The sequence below is a fragment of the Anomaloglossus baeobatrachus genome, chromosome 1 (genome assembly GCF_048569485.1).
Source record: "Anomaloglossus baeobatrachus isolate aAnoBae1 chromosome 1, aAnoBae1.hap1, whole genome shotgun sequence".
Taxonomy (NCBI): domain Eukaryota; kingdom Metazoa; phylum Chordata; class Amphibia; order Anura; family Aromobatidae; genus Anomaloglossus; species Anomaloglossus baeobatrachus.
The window spans coordinates 180,665,858-180,682,388 of NC_134353.1; the positions used below are offsets into that span (position 1 = coordinate 180,665,858).

General features: G+C 39.2%; 1 protein-coding gene across 2 annotated transcripts in view; it reads left to right on the top strand.

Moving 5' to 3' along the window:
• Positions 1-16,531, top strand: part of LOC142309813 (putative ATP-dependent RNA helicase DDX60) — a 420,704-nt gene that overhangs the window by 155,308 nt on the left and 248,865 nt on the right. For both annotated transcript variants that reach the window (XM_075347271.1, XM_075347272.1), the window contains one exon: positions 9,456-9,631. In XM_075347271.1, coding sequence (XP_075203386.1) covers positions 9,456-9,631 — 176 coding nt within the window. The remainder of the gene's footprint in view (positions 1-9,455; positions 9,632-16,531) is intronic.

Sequence of the window (16,531 nt, forward strand, 5' to 3'; positions counted from 1 at the left end):
GGGACGCACGTATGCAGGAGTATCAGCAGAAGCTGTTACTCGATCTTAGCTCGGCTTTTCCACCAAACAACCGTGCAGGTGCAGGGAGTGATTCTCCCAGTTGTAACTTGCCAAACATGGGACGGTCTCGTCATCTTCAACAGTCTACCCGTACCAGTAGGACCGTATCTGGTGCTGGTAACAGCAATTTTATGGAATCTTTTCATAATTTTTTTAGACCCTCCTTTGCAAGGCCACCAGAGACAACAAGTCTGACACATAGTCAACGGCTGGAGAGGATGATACAGGAGTATCTCCAAATGAACATCGATGCCATGACTTTGCAAATGGAGCCTTGATCATTTTGGGCTTCAAATCTAGAAAAATGGCCAGAGCTATCCAGTTACGCCTTGGAGATTTTGTCGTGTCCAGCTGCCAGCGTTGTCTCTGAACATGTCTTCAGTGCTGCTGGTTGTGTGCTGACAGATAAGCGCACGCGTCTGTCCAGTGACAATGTGGACAGACTGACGTTCATCAAAATGAACAAGTCATGGATCCAGAAGGAATTTACTATCCCTGTGTCATCCTGGGGAGAGTAAATGCTTGTGGATTTGGAATGTGCTTGATGCAAATCTAGCTGTGAAGTGTACAACTAGGGCACAAGTGCTGCCACTGAAAGGGGTGAGTGTGTGTGGGGCACAATTTTTGGAAAAAAGGGAGACTCCGCTTGGAGTAACCCTTGCTTGCTGTGTTTTTTAAAAGGAGCCAAGATGAACAGAGCTGGGATCAGGAAAGACTTTGCTACCTACCCCGGTGTCATCCTGGGGACGGTTAATTATGGAGTATTTTTGAATGTGCTTGATGCAAATCTAGCTGTGAAGTGTACAACTTGGGCACAAGTGCTGCCACTGAAGGGGCGAGTGTCTGTGTGGCCCAATTTTTTGAAAAAAAAGGGAGACTCCGCTTGGAGTAACCCTTGCTTGCTGTGTTTTTTAAAAATGATCCAAGATGAACAGAGCTGGGATCAGGAAAGAGTTTGCTACCTACCCCGGTGTCATCCCGGGGACGGTTAAGTATGGCGTATTTTTGAATGTGTTTGATGCAAATCTAGCTGTGAAGTGTACAACTAGGGCACAAGTGCTGCCACTGAAAGGGGTGGGTGTGTGTGGTGCACAATTTTTGGAAAAAAGGGAGACTCCGCTTGGAGTAACCCTTGCTTGCTGTGTTTTTTAAAAGGAGCCAAGATGAACAGAGCTGGGATCAGGAAAGACTTTGCTACCTACCCCGGTGTCATCCTGGGGACGGTTAAGTATGGCGTATTTTTGAATGCGCTTGATGCAAATCTAGCTGTGAAGTGTACAACTAGGGCACAAGTGCTGCCACTGAATGGGTGGGTGTGTGTGGGGCACAATTTTTGGAAAAAAAGGGAGACTCCACTTGGAGTAACCCTTGCTTGCTGTGTTTTTTAAAAATGATCCAAGATGAACAGAGCTGGGATCAGGAAAGACTTTGCTACCTACCCCGGAGTCATCCTGGGGACGGTTAAGTATGGCGTATTTTTGAATGCGCTTGATGCAAATCTACCTGTGAAGTGTACAACTGGGGCACAAGTGCTGCCACTGAAGGGGTGTCTGTGTGGCCCAATTTTTGGAAAAAAGGGAGACTCCGCTTGGAGTAACCCTTGCTTGCTGTGTTTTTTAAAAGGAGCCAAGATGAACAAGTCATGGTTCAGCAAAGACTTTTACCTACCCCGGTGTCATCCTGGGGACGGTTAATTATGGCGTATTTTTGAATGTGCTCGATGCAAATCTAGCTGTGAAGTGTACAACTGGGGCACAACTGCTGCCACTGAAGGGGTGAGTGTCTGTGTGGCCCAATTTTTGGAAAAAAGGGAGACTCCGCTTGGAGTAACCCTTGCTTGATGTGTTTTTTAAAAGGCGCCAAGATGAACAAGTCATGGTTCAGCAAAGACTTTTACCTACCCCGGTGTCATCCTGGGGACGGTTAATTATGGTGTATTTTTGAATGTGCTTGATGCAAATCTAGCTGTGAAGTGTACAACTGGGGCACAACTGCTGCCATTGAAGGGGTGGGTGTGTGTGGGGCCCAATGTTTGGAAAAAAGGGAGACTCCGCTTGGAGTAACCCTTGCTTGCTGTGTTTTTTAAAAGGAGCCAAGATGAACAGAGCTGGGATCAGGAAAGACTTTGCTACCTACCCCGGTGTCATCCTGGGGACGGTTAATTATGGCGTATTTTTGAATGTGCTTGATGCAAATCTAGCTGTGAAGTGTACAACTGGGGCACAAGTGCTGCCACTGAAGGGGTGAGTGTCTGTGTGGCCCAATTTTTGGAAAAAAGGGAGACTCCGCTTGGAGTCATTTTGCGGTGTTTTACATGATTTTAGAAGGGCGTGCCATGCTATATCTGTGTCTCCTCTTTTTCCTTGTCCTGCTCTTTTGTTTTCGCATGAGTATATGTCCTTGTCACTTTCCCATGTGTTTGTGTTGGGTTGTGAGTTGTTTGTCACCTTTTGGACACCTTTGAGGGTGTTTTCTAGGTGTTTTTTATGTGTTTGTGAATGCCTGCCATTGTTTCCTATGCAGTTCGAGTTCGGTTCGTCGAACGTTCGACGAACCGAACTCGAACGGGAGCTCCGTTCTGCGAACCGACCTCGAGCCGAACCGGGACCGGTTCGCTCATCTCTACTAACAACTAATTGCAGCGATTTGTTGACAGTTAATCAAATGCTGGAAGAATGCTAGGCAAAACATGATGAAAAATGGTTGTTAAAAATATATCCCTTAAATATATTTTTCTTCAAATACAGGATAAGACGCATGAAAGACGAACTTCAAAATGTAAAAATAAATAGATGTATTTTATATTTAGGAAAAGAGTTGCCAAAAAGATAAAGTTACAGTTCAGTTACAGAAAGGAAAAAAATAGTATTCTTTGTTAGCTTACGTGAGGAGTTAATTATAGTTCAATTCTTACAAAATCAATAGAAATCTTAATTCATCTTTCCCAAGTTCCTGAATGGATGGCAAGCGTGATATACTGTAGGCCTGACAGCCTGTGTTACTTCATCTTGGATGGGCTGGATGGATGGATCAGCTTCCCAGCAGGCTCGACATGTGCAAGAGAGAGCCCCTCTTCCTATGTGTCATGTTATATATGGCAGCTGTCCAAACCATATAGGGTGATTCTGCTGAACGCATGAGGTCACTCACTAGCAGCTTCCAAAGCTATATATATTTTTACATATATATATATATATATATATATATGACTATGTCAGCAACTATCTATATTCAATACAAACTGAAAATATGAATTTCTTATAAATACTGTTATCAATAAGCTATGCAGTTCAATATATACATGACTGTCATCATATATATGTCCCATTATAATGTTTTTGATAACTAGATGTATTAATTTTAATGTTTTTACAATTCCCCCTTGAGGCGGGTAAATTATTAATGAAACCCCCAAAATAAATTAATACATCATTGAGATAACAATCATTCCTTTCTTGGTGATAGTGGATTAATGTCAGTAATAATGATGAATAATGATAATAATAATCAATTTGCATTATTCATGTTGTATGTTCAACAATATAATAATGTGGATTCATGTTATGGTAGGCCGTGACTGATGATCATATAAAATAAATAATTATACTTTCCTAAACCTAAAAAGATGCAAAACAGATCCGGTCACCATCTGACGTCCTCTGGGATGATGTCTTCTTATCTCCGATGTAATCTGGCATAAACAAACACAGTCTTTTGAAATAGATCCTTTGATAAAAGATGAATTGTTATCAATTTGATACAGTCCCATATTGTGTTTATCATTGTTAGATCCATAAACTTTATTCTTTATTGCAAATTTCATATATTTAATCAAAGTCTATAATCAATGTTGATAAAACCACAGTTCATAAGTGTAGAAGAATAGCATAGCTCTTTGATATCTGTGCAGTGTAATTTACATTAGTCACCTTGGATCCTCTGTGCTGCCTGTTGTCATTCCTGGAACAGGTGTTGAGACGTTCTTGGTCAGCATAACAGGGGTTAATTTTAACACTCTTTTACTCTCCTCGGTAACTGTGGTGAGGTCTTAATGCACAGAACATATGTCAGGGTTGCAACATTCTCCATCCTGGCACCATAAGATCACTATCTTGCTGAGTCCAGAAGGGGTAAGTGTATTGTATTTAACACAGTCTTATTTGAGACGTTACCTTTTGGACATCAGCTTTTGCAACTTTTTATGGAATCCCTTTTTACTTTAAAAAAATTAATAAAACTCTTTTATCTTTCTGTATTCTTGATTGAAGACTTTATTCCCTAATCTAGATACCAAATATGGTAATGCTACTACCACTAATAAATGTCACGGCATATCGTAACTCTAATACTATAATACCATGTCATTATTATTATCATAAAAGTATTAATATAATTGATACTTAGAATGATGAAATAATACTGCATAATGGTATAGACGGTAGTATTTTCATATAATAACCTTTTTGTCATTGGTGTAATTACCTTTCCAACACATAGGTGGCAATGTGCTTGAATATAACCAAAATGTAATCCTAAATATGAAATAATATAATATGTACCTATAACATGTACCATATTATGAATATGAAAGGCAACAATGCGGCTTATTTAGTTAGATCATTTGTAAAATGCTAAACCAAAGCAAATAACCTTTTAGAAAAGACTGGATGATTCCATCAAAACACAATATTACTCATTATAAATGATTATTATTGATTAAAAATATAATATATTTAATATAGGAAGGTAAACCTAGATGTACCTTGATCTTCCATCTTTATTACTCTAATTTAATTTATTTGATTTGTCTATTATTTATTAAATAACCTACTATATAAGAAAATGTGTAACTATAACCAATATTTCATCCTTATTGTGTTAACATACTAATGTAAGAGTATTGTATTACTAGAAAGTAAATGAATGAATATATCGATGAATGAAGTGTTCTTTTTTCCAAATATCGAAACTTTTCCTTTGAATGTGATTCATATTTAATAAAGTAATATTCTTATATTAGATATTACTTAACTAAATATTAAAGTGATTTCTCAATTGAGATATTAAAAATTAGAAGGAAAAATAAAAATTATAGAATTAAAATTTTGATTACAAATTTAAATATTGAATAAAAATAATCAAAATAAAAAATAAGAATAAAAAGGAAAAATGAAAATCGGAAAAAAATAAAAGATAAAAGTTGGAATAAGAATAAGGCCTTCTATGTATATGACACTTATGTCCATAATAACACATAACCTTAATATTACCAATATCTTATATGATTTCCATACCTGTCATATCAGTAACCTATAGAAATAATTAATTCATGTAACCTTGCTGATAATACTCTTCTTTAGTATATAAATGCATTGTGATTACCATACTTCAATTTTTCTTCTTATTTTATTCCCAATAATTTTTCTTTGTACTTGATTAATATTGATTATTAAAACTTTGTGTAGACATGTATATTAATCAAATATAAATATGTAATTAAAACCCAACCTTTTCCTTTTAATATCATGAAATATGATGTTATAAAAAAAAATATCTCAAGATTAAATTAAATTAAATTAAAATTTATGTTGTATATCTTCAAGACCATATTATAAATATTACTTCCATATTTGAAAAGAAAATGATTACCAATCTGTGTATCAGTAAAATAAGTAACACAAAACTGTATAAAAGTCAAGACATTAAAAATACTTATTCTAGAATGTGATTCTTCAGAGTAAACCTTTGATGTGGGTCCTGACACATTATACTAAAGAAATATGTCTATGAATAAGATATATTCTGTATAAATTCCTTCATTATTTAATACCTATGTACTATAAACTTATTTTATTCTAAATAATATATACATAAATATATTATAACCTCGAAGTTAAAAAAAAATCTTTTTTTTTCTTTCTTTTGAAGCTTCAAAAACCTATCTGGATAGAACTTCAGTCAACAACTGTTCAGTCAATTAAACTGCCTCACATGTACAGTATATACAGGATTCTCCACATACAAGACATTGACAAACACGTATCCCCTTTTGATTTTCAATTTTTCTATGCGCATTTCAAAAATATGATACTAATTTGAAGCACTTCTTGAAATATACAAATAATTACATTTTATTTTTCCCATATACTTATGAGTAACAGGTACCTTTGATAGTCACACACTATACGTTTGGCCATAGGACAGGACAGTCACTTATTATTAGTTCAGTATCAAAGTCACATGCTTTTGGTTAAATACAAAAACATTCCAAGGCGAGCAAGTGTAAGCATTCCACTCCAAAAACTCAGGTTAGACATATTAGTTACATTACAAAATAGCACTAAAGAAGATATATGTATTCATATTCCTAAAAGAAAAATGTTAAAAACAAATTATTTTCCTCCTGAGAAAATAACATTAATTATTTAACATGGTTTTGCGATTAGCCTTACACAATATAAGATATATATTACCTGTTTGAGGATAAGAATAAATTTATAAATAAAAATTTAATACTTCATCAATCTGCTTTACTGAGAAATTCTGAGGGAAATAAAAGAATAAAATTATCATATTTATGATAAAAAAACGAAACACTTAAAATAAGTTATACTTTTTTCTTATTATTAAATTTTAAATATTATTCATATACAGAGATCAAATTATTAATTTATAAAATCAAACTATCATTTAACTTAATGAAAATATAACTTTGATTTTACTATCACTACTTTTAAATATACAATATACTATATAGATAAATCTATAGAAGGTATGTATTACATGGATACACTGTATATGAATAATAATAAATATCAAATAACAAAATTAATTTATCCAGAAATCCCTTTTATCCAGCTGAAAACCAAACCTCATTTTTTCTTCCAAGTTCCGATCTAATAAAACCATTTTTATACTATTGGAATCTCTGAAAATATTTTGTAACTTCGCTAATTCATGAGACAAAATATTTCTTTCAGGAGAGTCCATCACCTGTTTCTGTCTGTCAGGGCTTTTAAAAATAACTTCTCTGAGATCATCAGTATCAGGTCTTGTAACCATTTTCTCCTTTATTGGAGACAAGGAAAGAAAGTTTTTTTTCCTGTGAAAACGGATTTTTAGATAATAATTGTAGCGGATTGTATGATTTGTAATTTACATGCAATTTCCTACAAATTTCATACATTTTGTCACAGGAATATTTGAATCTGGGAGACAATGTTGGTTTTTCATAGAATTTCTCAGGTTTTGGTTTCACGGCATTAATTAATTTTTGTTTTGATTGAATTTGGTGATTTCTGACAAAATCATTCAATTTCGTACTTTCGAATAGGGACCGTTTCTTTAATGCAATCGTGCAGGTTTTATAATCCAGAAATTTAAATTTCTTGACAAACAAATGTATAATTCCTTTTGTTCTGACATTTGGAATGACCGCCCTATATAAACATTCAAAAATGGACATAAATGAGAATGTACCCTTATTCTGTTCAATTTGTAATTCCTTCAATATCTCATAATTTGGACTAGATTCATTTCTTTCACAAAAGATAAGATTTTTTAATCTTGTGATGTCATTATCATTTGGACAATCAAATGTCTCATTGTCAGAAGATTTTTTTAAAGCCAGCTGTCTGAAAAACTGTTGTGTTATGTGTTCCACATATGGAATATCTGAGTTTTCTCACTATTGGTTAAATTAAACTTTTCAACAAATTTCTGAATTTCTGCACACATGTGACTTGGGATCATATGCAGGAATTAATTTGCATATATCTAAAAGATTTTTTCTAAGTTTAATTACCAATTTAGCCTGTTCTATTTTTAGAAACTGATCATCGCCATGCTCTCTGACTCCTCCCCCTTCTGGCTCCTCTTTGTCATTTCCTTCTCTGACTCCTCCCCCCTCTGACTTTTCTATGTAATTTCCTGCTTCTTTTCTGGTGTCCTCAAGGTCACCTTCAATAGACAGCACATATCGGTGGCCATCTTGATTACAGTCAAAATCATTTTCTGACAATTCAGGTTGTCCATTTCCACCATCTTTAAATTTTTCTAACACTAACTTGTGAAATTCATGGACTAAATGACAGACATACCTGATTTTCTGTTTCTCTCTATTAAAAGACATGGCACATTCTACACGTGAATTCTCACAAGTTCACATTTCCCATAAAGGCTTACCCAGAGCTCCCCTACATTAGAAATATCTGAGTATGTGAACTGTAATTTACTTTGTTTAGAAAAAGAAGAGATAAAATCCATTTTCTTACCTAGAATGACCAGATGATCTGATGGATGATCCTCTGAGACTTGATTCACCTTGTTCAGCACGCCCAATACTTTATGGACTGACTTATTCTTTTTCATTCAAAGACACGTCAAAGGATGATCTTCTGTGGCTTTGCAAACTCTTCAAAGTTCATTTAAAAAAACATTCATGCGACTTGAAACTTATCCGTATTTTTTAGGTCCCGCGTGATTTTTATAAATTGTTGATTCCTGACACTTTGCAAGAGGTATTCATTACTTCATTCCCCCGTTGTGCAAAGTGAAGGAACAAGTAAAAAAAAAAACAAAACCACTTATGACTGGCTCACTAAATGTTAAAAATATTTCCCTTAAATATATTTTTCTTCAAATACGGGGTAAGACGCATGAAAGACGAACTTCAAAATGTAAAAATAAATAGATGTATTTTATATTTAGTAAAAGGGTTGCCAAAAAGATAAAGTTACAGTTCAGTTACAGAAAGGGAAAAAATAGTATTCTTTGTTAGCTTACGTGAGGAGTTAATTATAGTTCAATTCTTACAAAATCAATAGAAATCTTAATTCATCTTTCCCAAGTTCCTGAATGGATGGCAAGCGTGATAAACTGTAGGTCTGACAGCCTGTGTTACTTCATCTTGGATGGGCTGGATGGATGGATCAGCTTCCCAGCAGGCTCGACATGTGCAAGAAAGAGCCTCTTCCTATGTGTCATGTTATATATGGCAGCTGTCCAAACCATATAGGGTGATTCTGCTGAACGCATGAGGTCACTCACTAGCAGCTTCCAAAGCTATATATATTTATATATATGACTATGTCAGCAACTATCTATATTCAATACAGACTCAAAATATTAATTCCTTATAAATACTGTTATCAATAAGCTATGCCCTTCAATATAGACATGACTGTCATCATATATAATATGTCCCATTATAAAGTTTTTGATAACTAGATGTATTAATTTTAATGTTTTTACAATGGTGCATTAAAAAAACAAAAAAAAAACAAAGTGAGACCACCAGAAAATTATGAAAAACAGTTTTCTATAGACCTGTATTTGTGGCCCACTCTATAATGCTTAAAATAAATATTTTATTTTATCTTTTTTCATTGTGACAGACAAGGCACATGATAGTAAGTTTTTACTACGAAACTATCAAAAACTGCAGACTTTTCAACATATTTACGGACAATCGTTGGGTGTAAAAACAGCAAAGAAGATTATATTGCAGAATGATCAATCAGAAGAGAAAAGTCCCGCTCACAAGACTGTTGTAAAAAAAAAAGAACCGCAGGTAAGTTTATAACTTAAAACCTATTGCATAAGTGTATACAAGATATATTTGTGATGTAGTTAGTACAGCCAATGAATATTTTTACAACTTGACAAGTAGAGTAAACAGCACTATTAACAACATTGTGTATCAAAAATAATAGTGTTTATCATACAGTAACTGCATGGGGCATGAAAATGTATATATACTCATGAGGAAATATACAGTGGTGTTCAAAATAATAGCAGTTCAATATGACTAACCAGATTATTCACTGTTTTTGGAACAAATTATATTACCACATGTCAAACAATTTCCCAGTTGGTCCTGTAGATTATTAGAAAACCCCCAGACTCGACATTCATGATCTGCAGGTTTTTGAGTGTGTGTATTTGAATCTGGGGGGGGTGTTCAAAATAATAGCAGTGTGTAGTTAGTGTAGTGTAGTGTTAGTGTAGTTAGTGTGTAGTTAAATGACTGTGGTCAATCATTCTGTGAAGAAACAGGTATGAATCAGGTGGCCCTTATTTAAGGGTGAAGCCGGCACATGTTGTTCCTGCATTTCTCCTTGAAAAAATATACAGTATAAAGGTAATAAACCAATGTTTGTCAGTGCTCGTACCCCTACTATTTTCTGTATTTTCTGCAGCAAGGTAATTTAGCAAAAACCCTCTATTTGCTACAATTAAAGAATAAAAAATAAATAGTAAAAACCTGCACTTAAAAAAAAGTATTTATTTGACCTAAAGGTAGTTTAAATAAAACAATAAATAGTTAGTATTCCAGTCATTTTGTATGCATATAAAACCTAGGTAAAGATTGTTTTTTCTATCTATCCATTATTTGGGTATAGCCCCGGCCGGTGGCTGATGCTCCTAGTAGAAATTCAATTTTAAAATGCAATAAATATGATAAAATAATAATACCAGATATCATCAATCCAATTTTTAGGAATGACACATCACTATATGCAAATCCTAGTTCAAAAACTATTCATTCAAAAGCCCCATAGGAAAAACCGCTGGCAAGAAGAAGATGTTAACAAGTTTTATGAAAGGGCCAAACTGATTTTTTTGGCATAAAGTCTGTCAGTTAGATTATATGATCCCTGATAAATCTGGTAACCCCACAGCCGCTGATGTATCAGCTGTCCAAGGCCACACCGCGGTGTACCTGGGGTTAACATGCTGTAAATGTCTGCAGAGGCACCTAGCGGTACCTATACCTCTACTTCCTGTGATCCGAAGGAGGTGAGTTGATGTAGTCCTGGAATGAACTACTGAAGCCATCCACAGAGGCACCTAGCGGTACTTCTACCTTTCATTCCCTTGGTCTGGAGGAGGTAAGCTGATATGGTCCACTTGCGTGCTTGTCCGGCATACAGGGAAGGATGTCAGCAGTCTGTGTCTCTACGCGTCACTGTTGCTGCTCGATAGGAGATCCAGCGTGAAAGGTATTCCTGGGGTAGGAATTCACAGAGATAAGTCCAAGTGGGAAGACATAAAAAATGCTGTTTCTGAGGCAAAGCCAACAAATGCAAAGAAATTGTGGGATGTAGTCAAAGCATCCTGGACTGGAATAATAGTTCACAAGTGCCAGACGTTGCCTGACTCTATTCAACATAGACTTTTAAGCAGTTCTAAAAAACTGTAGTTATATAACTAAATATTAGGTTAGTGATTCACAGGAATGCTAAATCCTAAATAAAAAAAAGTACAGATATTGAGTTTGTAAAGACAAATGCAGACACTGTTATTTTTTGGAACAGCCCAATTTAATATTTTTATATTTTATGTAAATAGTAGAGATGAGCGAACCGGCCGTGGTTCGGCTCGAGTTTGGTTCGCCGAACCGAGGTCTGGTTCGAGTTTGGTTCAGCGAACTGCTCGAACCCCATAGGAAACAATGGGAGGCAATCACAAACACATAAAAACACATTATAAATGTACACATACAGTTAATAAACAATGCCATAACACTTACCTGTCCCCGTGATCCGTCCTGCACTCTGTCTCCTGCCGCTATTCCATCCGATGATTGCTGAATCTTCCTGGTAACCAGCACTGCCAGCAGTGATGCAGGACCTATCGCGAACGTCAAAATAGCCATGTGACCAGTCACGTGTCTATTATCTCATTGGCTACAGACTGGTCACATGACTATGACGCCGACATGCTAGGACCTGTCATTGCATCTCTCTGTTATGCTCCGGCGATCCCACCAGCAACCTGACCTGGCAGGGATCGCTGGAGCGTCGCTACACGGGTTGCTGGTGAGCTGTCAGGCAGATCTCACCAGCAACCAGTGACCAGCCCCCAGCCCCCAGCCAGCAGCGACGCGTGGAAGCGATGCTGCGCTTGGTAACTAAGGTAAATATCGGGTAACCAACCCGATATTTACCTTGGTTACCAGCGCACACCGCTTAGCACTGGCTCCCTGCACTCCTGGCCACAGTACACATCGGGTTAATTTTACTCGATGTGTAGTCTGGCTATGTGTGCAGGCAGCAGGAGCCAGCACTGACAACGTGACAGCAGCGGACGCTGGTAACGAAGGTAAACATCGGGTAACCAAGGAAAGTACTTCTTGGTTACCCGATGTTTACCGTAGTTACCAGTGTCCGCAGAAGCCGGCTCCTGACCGGTGACACAGCCAGTTAATAACGGAGATCACCGTTGCCATAGCTACGCGCTTGGTAGCGGTGACGGGCACTTCCCGCTACCAACACACAGCGGCACCATAATCACGTGATCGGAGCACCGTTGCTATGGCAACCCGTGCCACCGCTTAGAGTCCGGAGCCTGTGGTCACTCTCACAGAGTGATTTCTGCACGGAGCACAGCGTCTTCCCCATGCAGCTGTGCTGTCTGATGGAGCAGACAGAGCTGCATGTGTTGAAGGAGAAAGAAGACAGAAGAACATGGATCGTGGAGGAATGACAGGGGGTAATAAAGATGGAGTCTCTAAGTGTGTCTGTGTATTTATTTCTATTAAAGTATTTTTTCTCTGTGTGGTGTTTTTTTTAACCCTTTATTGGAGATTCTTAATGGCTGGGTCAAACGTGCCTGACATTAAGAATCTCTGGCATAATACTAGCTAGTAAAACATAGCTAGTATTAACTCATGATTACCCAACAAGCCACCCGGCTCCAGGGCTGTTGGAAGAGTTGGATACAGCGCCAGATGATGGCGCTTCTATGAGAGCGCCATTTAATGGGGCGGCTGCGGACTGCAATTCGCAGCAGAGGGGCCCAGAAACCTCGGGCTAACCTGTGCTGCGGATCCAATCCCCAGCTGCCTAGTTGTACCCGGCTGGACACAAAAATGGGGCGAAGCCCACGTCGTTGTTTTTTTTTTAATTATTTCATGAAATTCATGAAATAATTAAAAAAAAGGGCTTCCCTATATTTTTAGTTCCCAGCCGGGTACAAATAGACAGCTGGGAGTTACCGGCAGCCCGTACCTGCCTGCTGTACCTGGCTAGCATACAAAAATATGGCGAAGCCCACGTCATTTTTTTTTTAGTTTTTTGGCAAAAAAAATGCTTTCCTGGATTTTCTATTGCCAGTGAAGGTAACACCAAGCAGTAGGGGTTAGCAGCCAGTAGCTGCTGGTATTACCCTCAACTAGCAATACAAAAAATGCAGCGGGAGCCCATATATATTTTTTTTAATTATTTATTTAAATAACTAAAAAAAAAAGGGCTTCCCTGTATTTTGATTGCCTGACATGACAGTGCTGTAAAAATAAATCATTAAAAAAATGACATAGCACTCCGCGATAGTTTTGATTCTCATCGCAGATAAAGCAGACAGCTACGGGTTGCCAACCCCATCTGCCTGGCATTACCTTGGCTGGCAATCAAAATACAGGGAAGCCCATTAAATTTTTTTATTTAAAAAAATAGTTTAAAAAAAAAATGACGTGGGGTCTCCCCATTTTTGATAGCCAGCTAGGGTAACTAGGGTAAAGCAGAAGGCTGTAGGCTGAAAACCACAGCTGGCAGCTTTACCGTGGTTGGGGATCCAATGTGGAGGTCACCCCAGGCTCTTTTTTATAATTATTTTATAAATAATAATAATTACAAAAAAAAAGTAGGGTCCCCCCAAATTGGATCACCAGCCAAGGTAAAGCGGACAGCTGTGGTCTGGTATTCTCAGGGTGGGAAGGTCCATAGTTATTGGCTCTTCACAGCCTAAAAATACCAGGCCGCAGGCGCCCCAGACGCCCCAGAATTGGCGCATCCACTAGATGCGCCACTCCTGGCGCTTCACCCCAGCTCATCCCGTGCCCTGGTGCAGTGGCAAACGGGGTAATAAATGGGGTTGATGCTAGCTGTAAAGTCACCTGACATCAAGTCCAGCAGTTTGTGATGTCATGGCGTCTATCAGATACCCGACATCTCAAACTGTCAGTACTAACAAAACAAATAGACAAAAAAAATGTATTTGAAAAAACACTCCCCAAAACATTCCCTCTTTCACCAATTTATTGTAAGGAAAAAAAATAAAAGGGTCCCACGATGACTCTGGACCGTCTAGAATATGGGGGGACACGCTCAGGGAACGTATCCCCCATTTTCTAGGAGTGCAGACCCTCCATGTGTGGAGTGTGGGTGCAATGAATCTGCACCCACTCTCCCCGGGTCCACAGCAGCAGAGTCCATGTCGTAACTATTGCTACCAAAGCTGCAATGCCCTGCTCATGAGGTAAGGGCATGCCTAATCAGGAGAACTATTCTGCATTTCCAAATATTGGTATTTGCTGATATTATCGCTATTCCACCTACTATATATTGGGGATAGGATCTTGGAGATGGAATACCCCTTTAAGTCCAGTTATCCAGCTGAATGAATACTAAACAACAGAGCTCGCTATTTAGACATGTTTTCTTGTGGCGTATAACGGACTCTCATGTTTGGTAATCGTTCAGCAGGGCAACAGAAATAGCAAATTCCTCCATTTGTAAATGTAGTATAGATCTCCTGATCAACTATGTTCCTTACCTCATGAGCAGGGCATTGCAGTAGCTTACAGATGCATGGTTACCACCACTCACTGTGTCTGAACACAGGAACTTGAGCTGACAGCCGCTCTGTGCATGTGGCAGTGTCTATTGTGAAGGAGGGGGCCGCGGGGGATCAACGCTGCACAGGTACCGTGGGACACCGGGGAACACCGGTGGCGTTATAGTGTGTGACCTGGCAGGGCCTGGGGAGGAGTTCTCTGTCGCATGTGTCATGGCACATGCGACAGAAATCAGAGGAGTAGGGTGAATGCGGCCGGCGCGCTGCTGTGCGCGCGGCCATCTTGGATTTTCCTGGAGGGGTTCGGGGGGGGGGGGCACTTTGGCGATACCGGGGGACCGGGGAGGAGATTTATCTCCCATCTGACATGTTTGTTCATGCCAGATGGGAGATAAATAATTTTTTACCGGCGCTGTCATTTACTGTAACGTGATCACCGGTATACGGTGTATACCGGTGATCACGTGAGCGGGGACCGGACAAACCGACCTGAATCATGATCTCCAGGGTCTCAACTACCCCCTGAAACCCCGGAGATTTTCTGACGCTGGGGGGCGCTATTCACTTATTTCTGCCTGATGTTTATAAACGGCAGATTAGAATAAGGCTACATTCACACGACCGATCCGTTTTTGCGGTTTGCAAAAAACGGTCCATTTTTTTCACGGGTGCATCCGTGTGGCATCCGTTTCCGTTCCATATTGTTAGGTCCGGGTGGTGGATCCACTGGGCCGTGCACCCCACCGGAGGCCTGGGTGCACGGTAGCCGGAGCACTAGCATAGCAGGGACTGCGTCCCACAGGGGACAGGTAGAACAGTCACTGGGGCTTCAGAGTTCCTGGAGACAGTGCAGGAATCCGGCACAGGTGCCGGGTAGGAATGTCAGGCAATAGTATGATCACAGGACACGGCACAAGGGGGACCTGAGCACCTAGCTTTCAAGACAAGGCTCACAAAACACGTTAATCAGGCCCCGCCCACATGGAAAGGCCAGTCTTATATACTCAGCAGAGCCTCATGTCATATCCTGCTGCAGCAGTGCTGGGCCCATAAGACCAGGTGAGTGGGCGCGGCCCGACCCTATACAGAAGCATGAGTCAGACACATGAGACTGGGGACAGGACACAGGAGAGCACGAGCAGGAGCGACAGCCATGACCGGTGGACACGTGGACCGGATCAGTGGGTAAGGAGCGGTGCCGTGCAGGTGCGATCGGATCAGTGGGTAAGGAGCGGTGCCGAGGCATCGGGAGCGTGACACGTATATGGACCGTATGTCATCTGTTTGTCATCCGTGTGCCTTCCGTTTTTTTGGCGTACTGCCAAAAAACTGAAGGAGGTAAAATACATAAATTTACCCAGGATCAATAGCTTCATCCTACATGAGGCGGTCACATATTCTGCCTAGTGCCATTTTCTACTGTGTTTCACAGCGTAGAGCGCTCTGGTGATTTTCTTGTGCTTGTACACTTCATATCCGTCTTTTCTGTCATTATAATGGCAGAAAGACACATAATGTCCCACTCTCCTGCATTTTGTAATTTTGCACCCTTTGGTGCCTTTCATGTGGCACTAAGGGGTGCTTAGCCTTGTATTTACCAAAATAAATAAATAGATTTTAAAAAAAAATGACGTGGGATTCCCCCTATTTTTGTAGCCAGCTAGGGTAAAGCAGACGGCTGCAGCCTGCAGACCACAGCTGGCAGCTTCACCTTGGCTGGTAATCCAAAACTGAGGGCACCCTACTCTGTTATTTTGAATTAAATAAATAATTTAAAAAAAAACAACACGTAGGGGTCCCCCCAAAATTGGACCACCAGCCAAGGTAAAGCACACAGCTGGGGTCTGATATTCTCAGACTAGGGAGGTCCACTGTTTTGGATACTCCCCAGCCT